Source organism: Mirounga leonina, unplaced genomic scaffold, assembly GCF_011800145.1.
Source record: "Mirounga leonina isolate KUSES-001 unplaced genomic scaffold, KU_Mleo_1.0 Mir_167, whole genome shotgun sequence".
Classification (NCBI taxonomy): domain Eukaryota; kingdom Metazoa; phylum Chordata; class Mammalia; order Carnivora; family Phocidae; genus Mirounga; species Mirounga leonina.
Genome location: NW_023270422.1, coordinates 1,166,860 through 1,185,828, shown reverse-complemented (window position 1 = coordinate 1,185,828; position 18,969 = coordinate 1,166,860). Strand labels below are relative to the sequence as shown.

The 18,969-nt window shown below is 39.0% G+C and overlaps 1 protein-coding gene across 2 annotated transcripts in view; it reads right to left on the bottom strand.

Annotated features, from left to right (window-relative positions):
- Positions 1 to 15,912, bottom strand: part of VAPA (VAMP associated protein A) — a 49,476-nt gene extending 33,564 nt beyond the window's left edge. For both annotated transcript variants that reach the window (XM_035013809.1, XM_035013810.1), the window contains exon 1: positions 15,601 to 15,912. In XM_035013809.1, the coding sequence (XP_034869700.1) occupies positions 15,601 to 15,679 (79 nt within the window). In that variant the 5' untranslated portion in view covers positions 15,680 to 15,912. The remainder of the gene's footprint in view (positions 1 to 15,600) is intronic.
- Between the last annotated feature and the right edge of the window lie 3,057 nt (positions 15,913 to 18,969).

Sequence of the window (18,969 nt, the reverse complement as noted above, 5' to 3'; positions counted from 1 at the left end):
GTTCTAGTTCTTGTCCTAGGCAGTGATTACATGGGTATTTAACTTTTTGGTAATTCTATAAACCGTACATATTTTTCATTTATGCAAAACAATTTTTTTAGAAAAGCTGATTCTTGATGTATGCTTAAAAAAAAAAACCTGAAAAAAAAAAAGTGAAAAGCAATTTTGAGGAGAAAGTAAACATCTGAAGCAATTCACATAAAAAATGTACTTTTTGAGGACTTCTAAAACTTCATCCCTCTAGTTGAGGAAAATCCTGTCAGTTGTCTAATGTAAATGCTTGGTTTAACATTTAGAAACAATCACTGAAAATATCCATTTTAAGATTACCTAATAGTATACTAGTCACCAATCACAGCTACCATTTCATACATACTTCCTAGGTTAGAGATGAAATTTCACTGTTTATATATAATAGTATTTCATATAAAACAAAATTCCATATGATACAGGTTACACTTACTTGTAGTCATCAACTGAAAAAAAAAAAACTTATCAAAATAACCCTACCTTTTATAATTACATGGGTTGTTTCCTCCTTTAGTCTCACTTTTAAGCAGCCATAACATTTCCTGTCATTAAGTATTGTGTCCTAATTCCAACTACCATTGCTATTGCCAGTAAGCCAAAATCCTATGCCCTGCCCCAAATTCTAAAAATCAGAAATGTAACAGACACAAATATGGCCTTGTAAAAAAAAAAAAAGTCTGGACATTAAATTTGAAAAGACCTGCAACCTAAAATGTCAAAAAGGTAGTAAAAGTTTAGGGCAGCTCACCAAGAAGGATATGTCAAGTGGAACTGGTCTGCCTCCTTTACCTAAAAATATTTTTCCTGCATGAAATGCCCTTTATACTCAGGCTGTATACCTAAAATGCTAGCATGCAGAACAATGATTTCCTTTTACAAGTGGGACCCTTATTCTCCAAATCCCCAATTTTAAAAAGAAGCCCATTATGCTTAAAACGGCCAAAATAGACACTCTGACTAAACAAATTTTTTAAATGTTGTCAACCATCTACATTTTGATAAGAATTGCCAATGAAGTTTTCTTGAAAATGCCAAGGTGAGTTTAGTTGCAAAGAAAACTGAGTTGGGGGAGAGAATAGAAGAGAGCAATTGGCTTGGCTTTTCCCCCAACATTTTATTGCAAATTTTCATACAAAGAAATTGAAATCATTGTAAACAATCATCTATCCATCACCTAGATTTGACAATTAACATTTTGTTGTATTTGAGACTATCAACCTATTTATCCATCTCTCTGTCCATCCATCTTATTTTTGATGCAAAGTAAGTTGAAGACATCAGTACACCCACTCCTAAACACCTCAATCTGAGTTCAATATTTGCTTACTCTAAAGAGAATCAAATTTTAATTCAGGATAAGCAGTAGTATATAGCATAGAGCATTTAAGAAATAAAAAAGGCCTCTGAGATGCAGCTTAAGAATAAACAGGCAATGTACATGAACATTAATTCATGAACTCTGAGACATCCATTTAGGCTAGCTACTCCCAGGCCAATTGGGAGATAGTTCTCTACAGGTCTCTAGCATTTCTGCATGTTTTCAGTGTGGAGGCACTGGGGGCTTTCATCCAGATTATCTTGTCAAGGATGTATTTAAAGAGTGAACAGTCTTGGAAAACAATGCCTCCCTCCTGAGGAGAGAGCAGGCTTTTTACTGTCCTGTATAATAAAGATAAGGTCTTCCTCTAGGAAAAAAAAGTCAGATTAAGTTTCCATGCAGCACATTAGCAAAGACTCAGATTCCCTACACTCAAGGGCTTCTCAGCTATGATGCAAACCCACTATGTGAGTAGCATCTGCCTGAACTGAAACCCTGTATGTTGCCTTTTGAGGGGGCAAAGGAAGTCAATACAAATATGAAGCTCATGTTACACGCACTGTCATGAATAATAAAGTTCTTTGTCTCTACACCCAGGAATCTCATATCTTCTACCAATATTCATAAAATTGTAGTATGCTCAATTTTCAGACCCTTCAGTTCTTAACAACGTCTTTCTGAGTTCTTGGCTATGAGGAACAGACTCAGTTAGTGACCTCTGAGTAATTTAATTAACAGCAGACACTGCAATGAACCAAAGCACTGGAGGAGAAACATGGCTGGCCACACAATTCACAAAGCACATAATCTATACCTCTCTCATTGCACTTCTCGCTTACTTTATTATGTACATGTCTTGTCTCATCCAACTAAACTATAAGCTCCCTAAGAAGCAGCAGCCAATTCACTCCTGAATGAACTGGAGTAATTAACACAGACTGTAAATCATAGTAGCTGCTTAATACTATTTGCTGGCTAAACAGCACTGGAAGTATGGTTGAAGAGTCACGTGGATTCTTTTTAATTAACATGTAACAAAATAAAAAATATCAGAAATATGCATGCTTTGTTTCAAATGCTGTAACTCTAGGGTCTTAAGTCATTTAAGTGATTACATTTTTACTCCTTCATCCTACCTTTATTGAAACAGAACAGTAAAAATCCTAAAGAGGAAGACTGGATGCTCAGCTCAAATACATAAATAATGTAGCTGTAGCAAAGCAGGTGATGACTACACTTCAATGTTTCCACAAGTTTTAGCAAATTAACAGCTATATCACTGATTATACAGTTCTCCAGTTACATGAAGATTACACTGCTGAATACAAGTCATGTTAAAACAATTAAGCACGTGGAGTATACACAATATAGTATACAGAATATCTACTAAGATTCTCCACAATAGTAGCAGCAAGGCAGTAGTAGTAATAGTAAAAATAGTGCTAAAACAAGTTTTCTTAACAGCTAGCTTTTATTGGGCACTGTGTATCAAGAACTTTGCATGAATTATGTCCCTCATAACAAGCCTACGAGGTAGACACTTTATTATCCCTTTTTACAGATAAGTCAACTCAGACTCAGAAGTTAAAACACTTGTCCTAGGTCATAAACTACCATGTAGTGGAAAGTGGGGAAGTCAAATGAGTGTGACTCCAGAGCTTGAATTCTCATAAATTCTGTATGTATTTTATGCAAACTACCTAGCTACAGTTGTTTCCTAATTTATAAGCATTCCAGGTAGATTTCTACAGCAATAAGCCATGAAAGTGCAATAAATCATTAATATATGAAAAAGACTTTTAAATGGATATTGTATTTCCCTTGGTCCCATACACAGGCCAACTAAATATTTCCTGAAATAAGTATCATAAACAGTAGAAAATATGTTTTACATCCAAAAAAGCCCTAAAACATTTTCATTAGAATTTTTAAAAATGAAGTCACCTTAATTTATTTGTGTTTTTTATTTTTATTTTTTCCAAATACACTGAAATCTCAGACTTGAATGTAAGGTCCATGAAGACTGGGTCTTTGTTCTGTTTTCTACTGTACCCCAGCAACTATAAAAATCCCTGGCAAAGGGCGCCTGGGTGGCTCAGTTGGTTAAGCGACTGCCTTCGGCTCAGGTCATGATCCTGGAGTCCCTGGATCGAGTCCCGCATCGGGCTCCCTGCTCGGCAGGGAGTCTGCTTCTCCCTCTGACCCTCCCCCCACTCATGTGCTCTCTCTCTCTCTCTCTCATTCTGTCTCAAATAAATAAATAAAATCTTTAAAAAAAAAAAAAAATCCCTGGCAAAGCAGGTAGTGAATAACTACTATATTGTGTAAATATATCTGTACAAATAGAGTACTACTTTCTGAAAAATAAAGTCAATTCAAGGTTTTAAAAATACTAAACATATCTTGTTATAAAATTTCACTAACATTAATTATGAAAATATGAATGTAGATGAAAATGTAGAAGAAAAATCACCAAAATCCCTCAATACAGTAGTGTGTCGTCATTCAAAAAAAAACCAAATACAGTTTTTCCCATCTAGAATGGGGCTTAAAGTCATAGTTAAAAGTTACCGATAGGCAGGAACCCTGTCTTATTTCTTCCGTGCCGCTTTCAAATAATGTAGTGGTTTGATCATATAAATACTCATCCATTACCTTCACCTGGAAAAGCACCTCAGTCAAAAGTCAAAACATCTATTTTCTTCATTCCTTTGGAAGCCTGGGGCGGGGTGGAGGGGGGAGCTAGTTTCTGTTACTGATGGTGTCCTATGACTTTTGTAAAAACTATAAAGTAGTTTGCTGAATTAGAGGCTTCAAATCTAAAACCATTAGCTAGGTGAGTGACCCTGAGCAAATCACTTGACTTCTCCGGGGCAGTCTAACCCCATGCATTTTAGGGGCAATAGACAGAATGACCTCCAAAGCTCCTTTGGGCTCTAAAATTAGGTGACATTATGATCAACTTCACTTGCTTATGGCTTTAATTAAAGAATATCTTCTATTCTATGACAAGATGGCAGATAATTCAATCCTAAATTTCCACAGCTTTATTAACATTTTGTATAAAGTTATTGTAAACATTTTAGAAGTGCTTTTTCAGACCTTTTGATGCACAGGCTGCTCACTCTGACCTAAACAATCCCAGTGACAGTGTTGAAAACATGAGGGAGAGAATGAACAATAAATTGTCTTTTCAGAGAAATAGAACATTTTGATTTGTAACTTTATATAAATTACACCCTTCCATTGTGTAACCTTCTACTAAAGAAAAATAAGATGTACACACACTTAAAAAACTATTTGAAAGAGAACATTTCCATTCAAGGCTAAACATGAAGGATGCCTGATACTTAACATCTTTATTAAAAGAGAGGTGCTCCAAATCTTAAGAGTTTAGATAACTTTTTAAAATCTAGATAAGTAGGATGGTAGGAAATAAATGGAAAATGGATATTTGGGGAGAAATGGAAATAAAAGTTTTTAGCACCATTTACAGATCTAAAACTTGTTAGATCAGAAGCAAAATATTCATAACATGAGAAAATGATCACAATAATATTAACAAAAATACAGGAAATAAGTGTGTAGAATTATACACAGAAAACATAAAAATACATCAAATGTTAGCAGTCGCTATTTCTAGATGGTAACATTGAGTAATTTTATTTGCTTTACACTTTTCCATCTTTTTTCAATTCACTACATTAAGCATTCCATGCTTAAGTGTCGAGAATTTTATGATCAGAAAGACTTTTAAACATGTATACCTATTAGCTTAATTTGTTCATAAAGCCTTTTATTTGCAAAATGCTGGGGGGGGAGACTAAAGAAATTCAGAAAAACACATCTTCTGAGGATTTTATTGTCAGTGAAGTTTTTGGCAGTGGGAACAGTACTCAGAAAACAAGATCAAGTGATTCATCTTCCCCAATGTTATAAAAGTAAATTTGGTTTTAGAGAGAAAAAAACTAAACAGGAACAAAGATACCCTATACCTTTAAAGGTATGGCAGTCACTCCAATTCACATCAGATTATCCAAGTACTAAAGTAAATACGTATAAATGGATATATGTGTGTGGATGGATACATATGAAAGTACACAGCTACAAAATAAAAGCTGTCAAAATGTAGGCCCATAAGAAACCTATCAAATTATACTGCAAGCTAAGTATTTTAAAGTCCTCTCATGTTAACAATTTTTTTTAATTAACATCTCTATTTTTTAAAATAGTAACTGAATCCTTAAAAAGCTAAAATACACATTAACTAAACTCATTCATTTAAATCTGGATTTTGAAAATAGTACAAAATGTTCATGATTACTCTAGTTATAGAGAACATTCCAAATGCCAGCAAAAAGCAGCTAAGCAAACTATGGTATATTAATGACGAGTAAGTGATCAAAAATATCTATGTGGATTTTTTTCCATAAAAACTTAAGACATTAATCTAGATTACTTTCATAAGGTGAAATGTGTGACAATCAAAGTTGAATATATTTTCACAAATTATGAAGTCCAATCTTGTTTAAGCAACGAACTTATTATGAAGAGCAAAACCATACTTAAGAATTTATTATAAAGATATAAGGAGTCTCAATGACACAGGAAATGAGGTATAGCTGGCCTTAAAACAAGAGGCTGCAGGGCACCTGGGTGGTTAGGTTGAGCTGTCCGACTCTTGGTTTCGGCTTAGGTCATATCTCATGGATGGAGGGATCAAGCCTGGCAGCGTTGATGCCCCGCTCAGCAGGGAGTCTGCTTGAGATTCTCTCCCTCTGACCCTCCCCCAACTCACACACATGCTCTCTCGCTTGCTCTCTAAAATAAATAAGGGGCGCCTGGGTGGCTCAGTCAGTGAAGCGGCTGCCTTCAGCTCAGGTCATGATCCCAGGGGCCTGGAATCGATCCCTTGCATTGGGCTCCCTGCTCAGCGGGGAGCCTGCTTCTCCCTCTCCCTCTGCCTGCCGCTCTGCCTACTTGTGCACACGCGCTTCTCTCTCTCTCTCTCATTCTCTGTCAAATAAATGAAATCTTAAAAATAAATAAATAAATAAAATAAATCTTTAAAAAAAAAAAAAAAAGAGGCTTCATTCAAGAGAAAGTAATTCCTGGGACTACAAGATCTCTAGCCAGCTTTTCTCCCCCTCTTCTCTCTCAACTAGTTGCTTCTGCTTACACATGGCAAAAATCAGCCTACTTTAAAGATCTAACCTATCATCTACCTATAAATGTGCTTTTTAAAGGGGTGGCATCCAAATTCTGGCTGGTCAGTCATCAGCATATATATATATTGGCTGGCCTTGGGTTAGGTGCTCACCACTGAACCAATCAACACTGGGGGAAGAGGGATCCTAAAAATTTATCTGCAGGAGCCATTCTCAGAGAAATAAAATGTTAGTCTCACTTCTCACACTTCTCACAAGAGAACATCAACTGATGCCCATAGTAAGAGCTCAAAGAAACAACACATTTATACAGTTACGATTTGTAAATTATTGTGGGAGACTATAAATTAGATTTACTTTCACATGCACATGGTCTTCTGTTTGTCTTTATATAACTCGATTTGTGAACTGTTACTGGAAGGTTGCAAACATTAGACCTGTTTTCTATTTACCGTCCTATAACTTGACCAATTATTTAAAAAAATAAGACCTCAGACTGCAAAAGACTTAAATTACTAATTAAAAATAAAAGGAAGTAATACAGGAAGAACAAATGAAGACTTTGGGATCTAATCTTCCAAAGGTATCAAGACTAATAACAAAATAAGTTTTCCTCTCTTATAAAAAGCAACGCATGTTCAATGTGGAGTCCTGGAAAACACAGAAAAGTAAAAATATAAAAACAAAAGACACCCGAACCCTAAAGCAGAGCTAACTGTTAACATTTTCTTTCCAACCTTTTTTCTTGCACATATTACCAGAAACAGGCTCATATCTATGCAACTTTTCGATGAAGGCTGTTACCACAAATCAGCATCACTAAAACTGGGATAACCAGACAGTCTATACCTGATGTGACAGAATTCCATCCATGAAGTATTTTTACCAATAAATACTGAAACCTAAATCTAATCAAGCCTTCAAATCTAAATCCAAATTTACAGGAAACACATTTCAGAATATCTAGAATATCTAGAATATTAGAACAACAATCTGATCTTCCTAACAAGTAAATAGTATGGTAAAAAGAAAAAATAAGAGGTGGGAGAGGCAGTGTTTAAAATTAAGACCTGGATACATGACAACCAAATGCAATACACAGAAGACTGAACAGAAGTATAATTAGGAAAATTTCAATAGATTAAGTATTAGATGATATTAAATACTTCTTTTTGGTTTTAAGATAATGACATTATAATTATGTAAAGAAAATGTCCCTTTGTTTATTAGAAAAGCAAGCTCAAGGATTTAGGTTTGAAATGTTTGATATCCAGAATCTATTTTAAAACAGCAGCAAACATAGAAAATATAAACAAACATGATAAAATGCTATAATTATTAAATTTAAGTATATGAATTATTAGATTTAAGTATAAAGGTTCATTACAATACTTTTATGAATATTTGAAATCTTTCATAAGAAGTTTTAAACCTTTTATCTAGTAATTTGAGTCACATTTCAGTTAAAAAAAAAAAACAAGCTTTTGCAAATAATAGCGCTCCTCTTACATTTAATCTTCTTTGAAAACAACTTTTTAAGGTTGAAGAAAAAAGTAAGATTCATCCTATATTAACATTAACCACCTTCTCCTCTGACAGGCAGTCCGCTAAGATTAAGATCCAAAAGCACAAGAAAAATAGAGGGCAGGAAGTGCCTCTGAGAAAATAAAAGGGTGCTTGCTAACAGACTCTCCTCACAGAACATCTCTGCATGGTGAAGGAAAGTCTTACATAAAGGAAACTAAAAGGTAACTAATATAAGAAACCAACAAAAAAAATTACCAATACTAACAATCACAAAATACCAAACTCCAAGAACAAACCCAGTTTTCCCAATTCTTTATATATATTTGCCCACTTAAAGAAATATCCTGGTTTTTTTTGTTCTCAGCTGTCACACATATTCAAAACCTTTAGGGCCAGAACAACATCCAGGAAATCACCTAGTCCTGCTTCACACTTCACAAAGGAAAAAAGGTGAAGCACAAAGATGAAAAAAACTTATCTATGGTTAGGCAGCTTTTAACAAAATACCCTACTATCCCTTTTTTGGAACTAAAAAAAAAATTTGAAAACACAACTACCTGCAAAGAAAGATGAAAAACCCCACTGAAAAGAGATCCAAGATGAAAACCACGGAATTATAGGAGAAATCATCGGAGTCCTATCAACGCAATCAACGTTTATTGGGCAATCATCCATGCCAGATCTTGTTACCATGGATGTAAAAATAAAATAAACAAGTATATCCTCAAGTAGCTAACCCTACAGTTTGGGAGAGAAAAAATATATAAGCATAAATACTATGTAATGTGGTTAAGTGCTGATATGGTATTACAGATAAGCACAAGCTTCAATAATGGCCTTAAGAAGGAAGGTGGTGACCAACGTGGACTGCAAAAGTCAAAGATTCACAAATGAAGGGATTCTTGAACTGGAGACTACTTGACAGATATGAGGGAGAACATTATTCTGGACAGAGCCTGTGCAAAGTCTTGCAACAGCTTAAAGTGTTTGGGAAAATGGTTTCATGTAACCAGAGCTATGAAGAGAAATGAAGAGGTAGGCATTGGATTTTGGACTTTCTCATCTACATAATGGGAAAACGTGCCAGGTTCTTTAAATAATATCAGGTTTGCATTTTACAAAGGGTAGTTCTAGCAGCAGTTTGGAAGACAGGCTTGAGAGAGGGGGGCACTAGTGAAACGCAGGCCTGTCTATAGACTAGTAGAAAAAAGACAAGAGATAATCACCCGAAATAAAGTAATTATCCAAAGTCCAGACCCCTCCCTCAGTAACACATCCATAAAACCAAAACCTACTAGTTACCTTTTCATTCATTATCTCGAAAGGACCTAAACACATGTAACATACCTAGTGAGATCAGGATCCTCCTCCTACCACTCCCACACACCCCAAGTAAAACACATGTGGTCCTCATTCAAATACCCAGTGTTTCTTTTTTTTAGCTCAGTGCACAGCACCACCATTCCTCCAGTATGTAAGCCAGAAATGTTAGAGACATCCAAGATACCTCTACTCTGCATAAGCATATCTAATAGACCACCAAGTCTCACTGGCTTGACCCTCTACATACATCTCCAATACCTCAGACCAAGTTGTCACTTCTTGCCTGGACCAAAACAACTGCCTAATTCATCTCTATCTCCCCCCTATATTACCTCATGTTGTTACCAGAATTATGTTTTTTTTTTTTAAATACATATGTGATTATCACTCCATTCCCTCTTCCTCTACCATTCCCCCCACTTTAAATCCCTCAATGGGTTAGAATAAAAACAAAACTCCTTACTCAACCTACAAACCAACACCACACTCAGGAGATGTTACTTTAACATGTTTAGCAACATTTAAATGTTTCATGTTTCCTTCTGCCACAGGATCTTTACAAATACATGCAGCTCCTACTGCATTTTCCTTTCTTCACCCAGGAAAACTTCTCATTCTTAGAAAATCTTAGTCCAATTGTGTCTTCCCTGTCCAGATCAAAGTCTCCTATTTTACATTTTCATAGCACTACACACCTTTTCATAGCTACAGTTCCTTCTTCTGATTACCTGATTGGTGTCTATCTCTCCCATTAGAATTGCCTCATGAATAAAAGATTCTGTTTTATTCAGAACTGTAGTTCTAACATTTATTCAACACTTGTTACATATAGCAGAAACTCAAATCTTTATTGTATAATTAAATGAATTAAAATGAATAAATTTAAAAGTACAGTTGTTTTAAAAGAGATTCAAGAGTTATCTATGGGATGTAGAAAAACAGATTTTAATTAGTAGATATACAGAATATTTCTGGTATAAGTAACCACGATGCCACCAGAAAATTAAAAATATGGGAAGACAAGTAGGCTTGGGTTGTAAAAAACCCATGTGGGATATACTGAGTCTGACAGCACCACCATTCCTAACTCTGAGTTAAGGAGTGCCTGGGTGGCTCAAACAGTTAAGCGTCGGACTCCTGATTTTGGCTCAGGTCATCATCTCAGGGTTGTGAAATCAAGCATTGTGTAGGGCTCCTAGCCTGCTTAAGATTCTCTCTCTCCTTCTGCCCTCGTCCCCAAAAAGCCTAAATTAAAATTCAAATCCAGACAATCAATAAGCAATTCTAGAACTGACTACTGTAAAGTCTCAATTAAAATACAAATCTGGGTGTGAACCAACATGTGCAAAGAGAGAGCAAAGAAGAGAAAATCATCAAAACAATGAGACTGAACAAGGAAAGTTGAGATAAAACCAAATCAGAATCTCAGAAACATTAGCAATTAACAAAAAGCCCACAAATGAGACAATAAAGAGAGCAAAGAAGAGAATTAGAAGACAATAACACAGAAATCAAAAGAACTGAATTTTTAAAAAGAGAAATTGTTAATAATGTCAAGTGCCAAAGAGATAAGAAATGGAAATGACCAATTCAATCAGCAATCAATAAGCAGTGAGAACAAAAGTAGTACTACAGTGGACAGTGAGAAACTGGACAGTGAACAGGGACAATTTTTTTTTTTTAAGATTTTATTTATTTATTTGCGACAGAGAGAATGAGAGAGAGAGAGAGTACATGAGAGGGGGGAGGGTCAGAGGGAGAAGCAGACCCCCCGCCGAGCAGGGAGCCCGATGTGGGACTCGATCCCGGGACTCCAGGATCATGACCTGAGCCAAAGGCAGTCGCTTAACCAACTGAGCCACCCAGGCGCCCTGGGACAATTTTTCTAAGAAGTCTAACTGCAAAGGAAATGAGGGACAGAGAGGGACATATACCAAAAGGAGTTGGGAGTCAAAGAGTATTCTGTTTGCTTATTTGTTTTTAAAATGAAAGATTTATGTGTATTTATATGTTTAAAGGAAGAAGCCACTGGTTGAAAACATGAGAGGGAAAATACCTGAGGCAACATGGTCTAAGTATGAGTCAGGGATTTTACCTTAACCAACAAAACAGAACAAGCTTGGATATGAGAAAGGTTTTTCTTTCGCAGGGGGAAAGTATGGATGTGTGCAGATAAAGAGGTGTTACAAGAGGAGACAGCACATCATGGAAGGGCTTAAATGCCATACTAAAAAATATATAAATAAATAAAATCGGACTTTTATCCAGGGGACAATCAAGAGCTACTCCAAAGCTTTTAAGGAATGAATAAGATGTCTGTGGCCCAGGAAAGGCGGGGGGGGGGGGGGGGGCGCCCCAGGAATCTGATGAAGCCACTGTGAAACAGGAGCTGATCTGAAAGACCTAAAAATGTGCCAAGAGTAGAAGAACTCCACATCCTCACTTGTACTTCTTAGTAACATGCTGCTATTCAAAGATGCTCTGGCGGACACATCACAGTTTCTTGGTTCCTCAGAGAGCTTAATTTTCTTTATTGGCTTGATACTGTTATGGGCCACCTTCAACACAATAGTTTTAGTCTACTCTCCTTTCTCTGATTATTAGGAGGAAGAATACGTTCACAATTTAAGCATTTTCTAAATTTCTTCCAACTAATAGGAAGGAAAAACGAATTGTATAATACAAATAAATTGTATAATACAATTGGAAAAAATTAATAATAATAAAATATAATGACAAAAAAATCATCTCTCAGATATAATATCAAATTCCAAATCTGAATTCTAGGTCAAATTACTGCCATGGCTTAAACAGAATTTGAAAAGATCTACCTCTTTTTCTTTACTAAAGCAACAGAAGAACTACCTCAGAATTCATTACACCATTATAAAAGAATCTTCGTATGTTGACAATTATATAAAACAAAAATTTTTAGTAAAACAGGTATTTATAAAGATGTATTAAACTGATATGTTTCTCCATAATTATGCAAAGTGCTGATAATTCTATCAAGATGATTGTTATGCATATGACAGAAAAATTCACTACCTATTCTCAGAATGATTAAATGAGTCACTCTCGGAGAAACCATCTTAGTCAAATGTTGAGTTCAAAAGAATTTAAATAAGCCTACTGAAAGATAAGAGAATTTTGAAAACTATCCTTTAACAGATTTAAACTAAAAATTACAGGTGATTTAGGGCAAGTCAGAATGAAATGACTTTATATCATTATCATCATCATCAAACTAAGCATAAGGAGACTGTGGATTTGAAATGAGTCTCCTCACTTAGTGGTGAACTGTGCGTTGGAATACAGAGAGGTTTCCATCAAAGGAAATTATTTACCTTTGACTAGAAAAATAACATTAAGGAAGGAATCAAATGACACCAAAGGTCACCTCTCCTAATTCATCCTACCCCTCCTGTTTCCCAATCCTCCCCATTATCCCACCCTAGAACAGAAGCACACAGCAAACCATTAAGTTATAAGCCACATGTTCTTTTACATCAGTGGTTGAGTAAACCACCATTCCCTTGCCCAATCCTTTTCCCTCACCCCCCAAATGAAAATTAGTCTCTTCCAAGAAACTTGGGCGGGTGGGTTCTTTCTTCATAGCCGTTCTGCCTCTATTATAGCACCTACATGCCTTTTAGGTCTCCCTCACTAGTCTTTGAGTTCCTTGAGGGCAAAGATAAAACCTAACATGTTTCACTGTTTTACTGGGTGCTTTCCCCATGAAACTACAAACTGTAAATCTTTTCCTCCACCTTGTTTAGCACTGAATCCCCAAATATAAACTGATTACTGCTGAATTACTCAGCTGAATAATCTTAATTAAATATAGGGATGGCACAAAGCTTTCAATAAGTGTTCACTGAATAAGTAAACTGAATACGTCTCTCTAAATTTTTCAATGAAATACTTTTTTTTGAAGTCAATTTTAAAACGTAGTTTTTGAGGGCGCCTGGGTGGCTCAGTTGGTTAAGCGACTGCCTTCAGCTCAGGTCATGATCCTGGAGTCCTGGGATCGAGTCCCGCATCGGGCTCCCTGCTTGGCGGGGAACCTGCTTCTCCCTCTGACCCTCCCCCCTCTCATGTGCTCTCTCTCTCATTCTGTCTCAAATAAATAAATAAAATCTTTAAAATAAATAAATAAATAAATAATTTAAAAAAAGTGGTTATTGATATCCAAACTTTTAAAAATGGTCCTTGTGAATTACATTCATGTATAACACAAGAAAAACCTGTTCTATAATCATGACTAATAACTCTTCAATACCTAAAATAAGTGAAACATAGGAATGTTACTGTGTAGGGTTGAGTTGTTTTTTTAGCTTGCTTCTCCACTATTATTAGTCTCTTACTATGGCAACGTTACAACTTTTCTAGGGAGAAAGCTTCAAATTCTGCACACATATCCTGGCCTAAAACTGGTTTTAAAGGCTTCTAAGTCCCTAACGGCAATACGGTTATCCAGTAGAGGAAATTTCCTCTGTAAACTCAACCTGTCAAAAAGTAAAAGCAAAAGTTCTTTTAACTTCTCAAGAGAACACACCCCATTATAGGGGTTACATTAAATTCCTCCGACCAAAGATAATGGCTATCTAAGGCAATTTCATGATTCCCCAAAGGTGATTTTTTCTTTCAGATAAAACTATGTGAAATGCCACACACATAAATTTGTTACAATAAAATACACTTAGTGCCCCTCAAAATATTTGAGTTGTCTTAAAACCAAATCCTTACTGAACAAGCAGCTCACTCCAAAGAAATTTGCAAATGTACTAAAAAGCTTGCAAAACAAAGGAGCTATACAATATTACTCTCACAATACCAGAAAACAATATTTTAAAATTCCTAAAACTATTTAAAACGTTGCCTATGGAAAACAATTGTTTTTTCCTTTGGACTCGATCTTGTACAACAATAAAAGATTTAATTTGTTTTAAGCACTTGAAATAGTTACACATTTCACAAAAACTGCTCTCATCATAACTGCTGAAATTGAAATACAAGATAATGAACCTTCCAAAAGGCGATTCACTTTACACTTTAAATGAAGACAGGAAGGAATCTGCTTTCCATTTTGGATCTCCACACGTTTTCGGTATTCCTAAAAAGCCAGTTTCACTCTCTTCCCTAAAGTACCCTACATAATGACAACCAAATGAGCCAAAGAGCCCTTCAGTATTCCTGAGGAATCACCAAATCGGACTAATAATTTATCACAAGCATTGCTACGAAGTGTAAGTATACCAAGGGCGCTCCAGAGCGGAGTGACACCTCGTCAGCCTTCTCATAACCCGCAAACGTAAAGGCAAAAAGTCCCCAACGCTGAAGATTCCGCAGCAAAAGAGCTAAGCCAAAGACGAAACAAGAGCAAAGGCCAGGTCCGCCCTACGCGAAAGGTGAGCTGAAATGTCATACTGGAGGACCAGGAAGACGTCGACTATTAACCTACTACTATCAATTCCCGGGTTGACGCATAGCTTTCCTGCCCGCACGCGCTTGGGTCTCTGCCAACACAACCGGGTAAGTCATAACCAGAGGACTTCATGGGCTTCTCCGCCTCCCTAGCGCTCCTCGGACCTGACAGCCAAATTCTAAACAAGGTAAAAAGGTAGACAGCAACCCCCTCTGCGAGGGCCGGCTCCGCCCAGCCCCTGCTCAAGGCCGAGGGGTGGTTCTCTCTAGGACCCGAGTCCAGGGCCGCCGCACAACCGCCTCGCCTTGCCTCCCACCGACGCTGACAGCCGACTCCGGAGACCGACGCACTTGCGCCACCCCCAGGCCCCCCTTCCCGCCGCAGATCCGAGCGCACTCTGTAAGGTCACCGCCCACCCACACCCTCCCAGACAACGCCCGACGGCCCTCGGGGGCCAAGGACGACTGCCAGGCGCGGGCAGCAGCGCGGGCAGCACCCGGGAGGCGCCCCCGCGGGACCGCAAGATGGCGGCCGCGGCGGCGGCGCCAGGGCCGGGCCCCTCCGCCTCGCCCCGGCCGGCGCGCGCATCGAGCCGCGAGCGGGCGAGGGCGGGAGGGAGCGGGCCGGGCGCGGGGCAGGCAGGCCGAGGGCCGGAGCGGGGCGCCGCCGGAGAATGCAAAGTGCCGGGGCGTGGGGGAGGGGACGCTCACTCGCGGCCCGCCGCCGACCTTCCCTCGACCCCCCCACCCACCCTAAATCACGCCGTCCGCCCGCCCCACCCGGGCAGCTGCCCTCTGCCTGCCTACCTTTGAATTTGAGGTCTGTGGGCGGGTCGAGGACCAGGATCTGCTCGTGCTTCGCCATGGCCCCGGAGGCGGACGCCATCGGAGAGACAGCGCAGAGCGGGGGCGCGCCCGCGGCGGCGGTTTGCTGGCTGGGGACGGGGGATGACGGCGGCGCCGGCTCGGCCGAGCTCTATGATGGGGCCAGCTCACGGCTCCCGAACCCCCGACGCCTGCCGCTTTGTGGCCGGGCCACTGGGCCGCTCGCTGGGTCAGCAGCTCTGGGACTCACAACTGACTCAACCCCACACCAGCCGCCGCGGCCACGCGCACTGCGATCCTCGGCACCCCACGTGACGGCCTCTGCGTGCCTACGTGCGCGCCCCGGCGGCCGGGAGCCCCTAGCGCTCGTCCCGCCCTCGAGTCCTGCCCTGCGCTGCGCCGGCTGCTGCGCCTGCGCGTTCCGGGCCTCGCGGCCGCTCGGAACTCAAGCTGTCAAGGGAACGGGCGTGGACAGAGGGCGGAGCGAAACTCCGTGGCACCGATGCGGTGCGCACCGCAAGGCAGAAGGGCGCAATCTTCGGTCACGTTCGGCTCCGACTGCGAAACTGGAGAGCCTGCTGTAGCAGCGCATCATCGTCTTCCAAGTGGGAATGCCTAATAGAAGGAAAGAGGAGTCAGGCTCATTCACTACAACTCCCAGCCTGCCAGTGGGGCCTGGTCCTTTTGCGGCGCTGCGCGATGTTTGCTGGGAATTGTAGTAGTGGCTGTTTGTGGGCGGGAAGGATAATGAGGTCCGTTGGAGGCGAATGGGGTGGGGCGCGCTGACACTCATTTTTGGCTCTCAGAGAGCGTCTCGTCTGCGCTGAAAAGAAAAAAAAAAAAACTTTTGAAAAACTGATCTGAGGTCGCCCGCCTAGAAATATAAAATATACCCTGTGGAAAACAGGACGGGATTGTCAATTTGTTCTCTAAATCTACCCATCCCTCTATTGGTAGGGCAACATTCTCTGTCGTGTTCCAATCCAACGTCTACTGCTTCCTGAATTCAATCCAGTGATGCAAAAGCAGATGAGGAAACACCCCTCCTTTAGGAAGCAAACCCGCCGTTGGGGAAATCTGACAAGGCACACTTACCAAGCTAGAAATAGAAGTCAAAATCTACAGCGTTCAGTTGCGGGCGTCTGTTCTTCGGTTTTATTAAGTATAGACCCAAACCGAAACAGTTGTCACGTTCCGGTGTTGGAAATGAATTCCATCTGCATCATTTATGGGTAGCGTGTAGTAAACCGAACCAAATGAGGAAAATCCTGTGAACAAAGGTGCTGACAAATCTTTAACCGATTGCCAGGGTAATCGGGGACAGGAATATCAAATGAAACAAATGAAGGTGCTGTAAGTAAGCCTGTACGGTACTACGTGAATTTAAGTCCCTAGGGAGCACCACAAAAGAAAGGACATACTGAGGCTGCTGCCATGAAGGAGCAGTGCAGTTTGTCCTGAAAATAAATGAGCAAATGAACAGTGATCTAAGCGTAGGCACAAAGTCCAAGTTCTCAAGCGCAATCCATGCACGTATCGGGGCCCATCTGGGGATAGCTCTCCAGAATAGCTAACCTAGCATCCGCAGAAGATTGTACCGCACAAGAAGCATGTATCTTAAGCCGTGAAAAACCTAGCAGGATGGGAGTGCTTAAATAGTTGGAAAAGTATATTCTAAATTTACCTTTCCTTTGATTAATTTTTATTCACGAAATTTATTTTGAAATTTCAGTCATCCTTAAAGGAGAATATAAAAACTGTGTTTGTCAAGAGATGGCTTAAGGTTAAAAAAAAAAAAAGTTGAGGTTGACAAACACTCCACGGGATGGTGTCTCACACATCTTTAGCTGTGAACTGAGAGCCCTAAAGCTGTCACAAACTGCAATTTTTTTGCTTGCCTAAGAACCGTTATCCATGGGCAAATTAGCCTTGGCTGAACTGGCTCCTCCACAGCTAGATGGACATTTCTCTTACCAGAAAGCATTTGGGAATCTCCAGTGTGCAAACAGCAATTAGCAAGTACAGCATGCTGAGGAAGTTCCCTGTCACTCCCATATGGGACAATGGCTACCCATTCACCATGAATTCAATGGGAAGTATGAACTGGCTGTATCCCAGTTTTCCAATCTATATAATGAAGAAACCTCTGCCCATTTTAAGTCATTACCTTTGAAATCGACTGTTTTTGTCTTCTCAGTATTGCTTCAAATATCATATAGTCTTAGAACTATATGAGAATTTAAATCTCTGGTAATCTAAGAATACATGAAACATCTTTGGAATAATTCCTCTATTACTATTTTAGAGCATCGCCTTAATAATGACTCAGAGTCCTCCTGAATCATCGATCCCTCATTAAATAGTGCACTATTTAAGAGGCTTATGCTTTGGTATTACTACCTTTCTTCTAGCAGTTCAAAGATCTTTATAAACATCATCACACCCTTCTCAGAACTACCAAATAACAGCAAGTTTTACTTTTGTTGTTAAATATGGGAATAAGAGCATCTCATGGCAGTAACAGAGCTAAACTTTGGGGAAAAGTTGCCCAATCTTCCATCCTGTGCATTTTTGCTTTTCCCAAAGCCACAATGAAATGACAACTGAAAGTGATTAAGACAATTTAAATTATAATTGACTTATGTATTGTTTAACATTTAAATTAGGAATGGACAAACATGGAGCCTAATGTTCATTGTTTGCTCTTCTTATGTTGATTAATGCAGCACATAAAGTTCTCTTAAAGTATTAGCAAATATATAGAGTACATCTATACATATATATGCATACATATATATATATATACTCAAGCATATTTCTCTAGCTACTAAGAAGTTTTTATGAGTCTAAGATGTATGAAGTACTTGAATATTACTTCAGCCCACTTGAATCACTAATGGTATTCACCTTTGGACAGATTATCTCATAGGTTTGGCAAGGTTAAAAAAAAAAGTTACCAGTACAAATGGTAACAAAGTATAACCATCTCCATAGTTAAACATGTTAGATTTTACTTTATAAAAGTACTCTGTAATTATGAATTTGCATAGGATCAATTATCTGTGTAATACAACTCAGTAAACATTTAAATGGGCATACTTGCAATAAACATTGAGGCAGTAAAACATATTGAATAAGTACAGGCCTTGGGTCTGAACTGCTGGGTTCAGTCCTCTTTACTACTGTACGGTCTTAGCAAACTTATTTCACCTCTCTGTGCCTGTTCTACATCTGTAAACTGGGGAGAATAATGATACCTACATCTGAGGTTTGTTGTGAGAATTAAATGAGTTAATGCACACAAAGAGCTTAGGGTGGTGCCTGGATCCAGTATTGTTACCTTATACATTA